Source organism: Sinocyclocheilus grahami, unplaced genomic scaffold, assembly GCF_001515645.1.
Source record: "Sinocyclocheilus grahami isolate Dianchi unplaced genomic scaffold, SAMN03320097.WGS_v1.1 scaffold17683.1, whole genome shotgun sequence".
Taxonomy (NCBI): domain Eukaryota; kingdom Metazoa; phylum Chordata; class Actinopteri; order Cypriniformes; family Cyprinidae; genus Sinocyclocheilus; species Sinocyclocheilus grahami.
Window position 1 is genome coordinate 3,362 of NW_015516734.1, and position 920 is coordinate 4,281.

At 39.7% G+C, this 920-nt stretch overlaps 1 protein-coding gene across 1 annotated transcript in view; it reads right to left on the minus strand.

The window, feature by feature from the left end:
- Window positions 1-810, minus strand: part of LOC107579478 (TATA-binding protein-associated factor 172-like) — a gene marked incomplete at its 3' end in the record, with an annotated part of 4,097 nt that extends 3,287 nt beyond the window's left edge. Inside the window, exons 1-2 of the mRNA XM_016265310.1 lie at window positions 511-810; window positions 188-340 (exon numbers count right to left, since the gene is read on the minus strand). Of these exons, the coding sequence (XP_016120796.1) occupies window positions 188-340; window positions 511-654 (297 nt within the window). The remainder of the gene's footprint in view (window positions 1-187; window positions 341-510) is intronic.
- Between the last annotated feature and the right edge of the window lie 110 nt (window positions 811-920).

Sequence of the window (920 nt, forward strand, 5' to 3'; positions counted from 1 at the left end):
CGTCATGTACCGTGAAACTGGTATAATTTTGAAAAATACTGTGATTTAAATTTTTGGTCATACCGCCCAGCACTAGTCAGACCTTTTTGTTAATTACAGTTACTAGCCTCATTTCAATCTCTGGATTTGCCAAAAAATAAAAATAAAAAGACACCTCCATTGACAGAATCGTGAAAAGAAAAGACACCTGTTGGTATTTCCTGAGCTCTGCTTTGATGGGCACAGGAATCTTATAATTTTCCAGTTTCCTTCCATCAAGCAGCTGCTCGAGGAAGTGTCGTTCTCTGGCTTTCTGTCGAATTAGATCTTCAGACATAGACGGCGGGTCTGGGATTCCAGCCTGAAAGAAAAAAAGAAAGAAAAAAAAAACTAAGATGAAAAGGAAAATAGCTGCACAGAGAATAGACATGCCTCAACATCCCTCAATTCAAACTCTCAGCTGAAAGTCTTTCATTATAAGAAAATATGAGATACATGAATGCTGGATTATGCTCGTTACTGATCGTTCACCTCAAGAGGAAGCAGTCGGATCAGAGTTGCAAAGCACTGCGTGGCCATGAATCGCACGCTGTCACAGGGGTCACTCATACGGCCCAACACAGGGACCACCAACAGCACTATGTAGGGCACAATATCCACATCCAACTGCTCCATCACACCTGGATGCTGTGCTCAGGATAATATATGCGTTCTGAACGCCACTGTACACACTTTAAATGTTTGTACACTAGTGATTGAAAGTCCGAGGTCGGTAAGTTTTTATGTTTTAGAAGTCTCTTAAGATCATCAAGGCTGCATTTATTTGATCAAATACAGGAAAAACAGTCATATGAAATATTACAATTGAACAGTTTCCTATTTTAATACATTTTAAAGTGACAGCAAAGCTGAATTTTCAGCATCATTACTCCAGTCTTCAG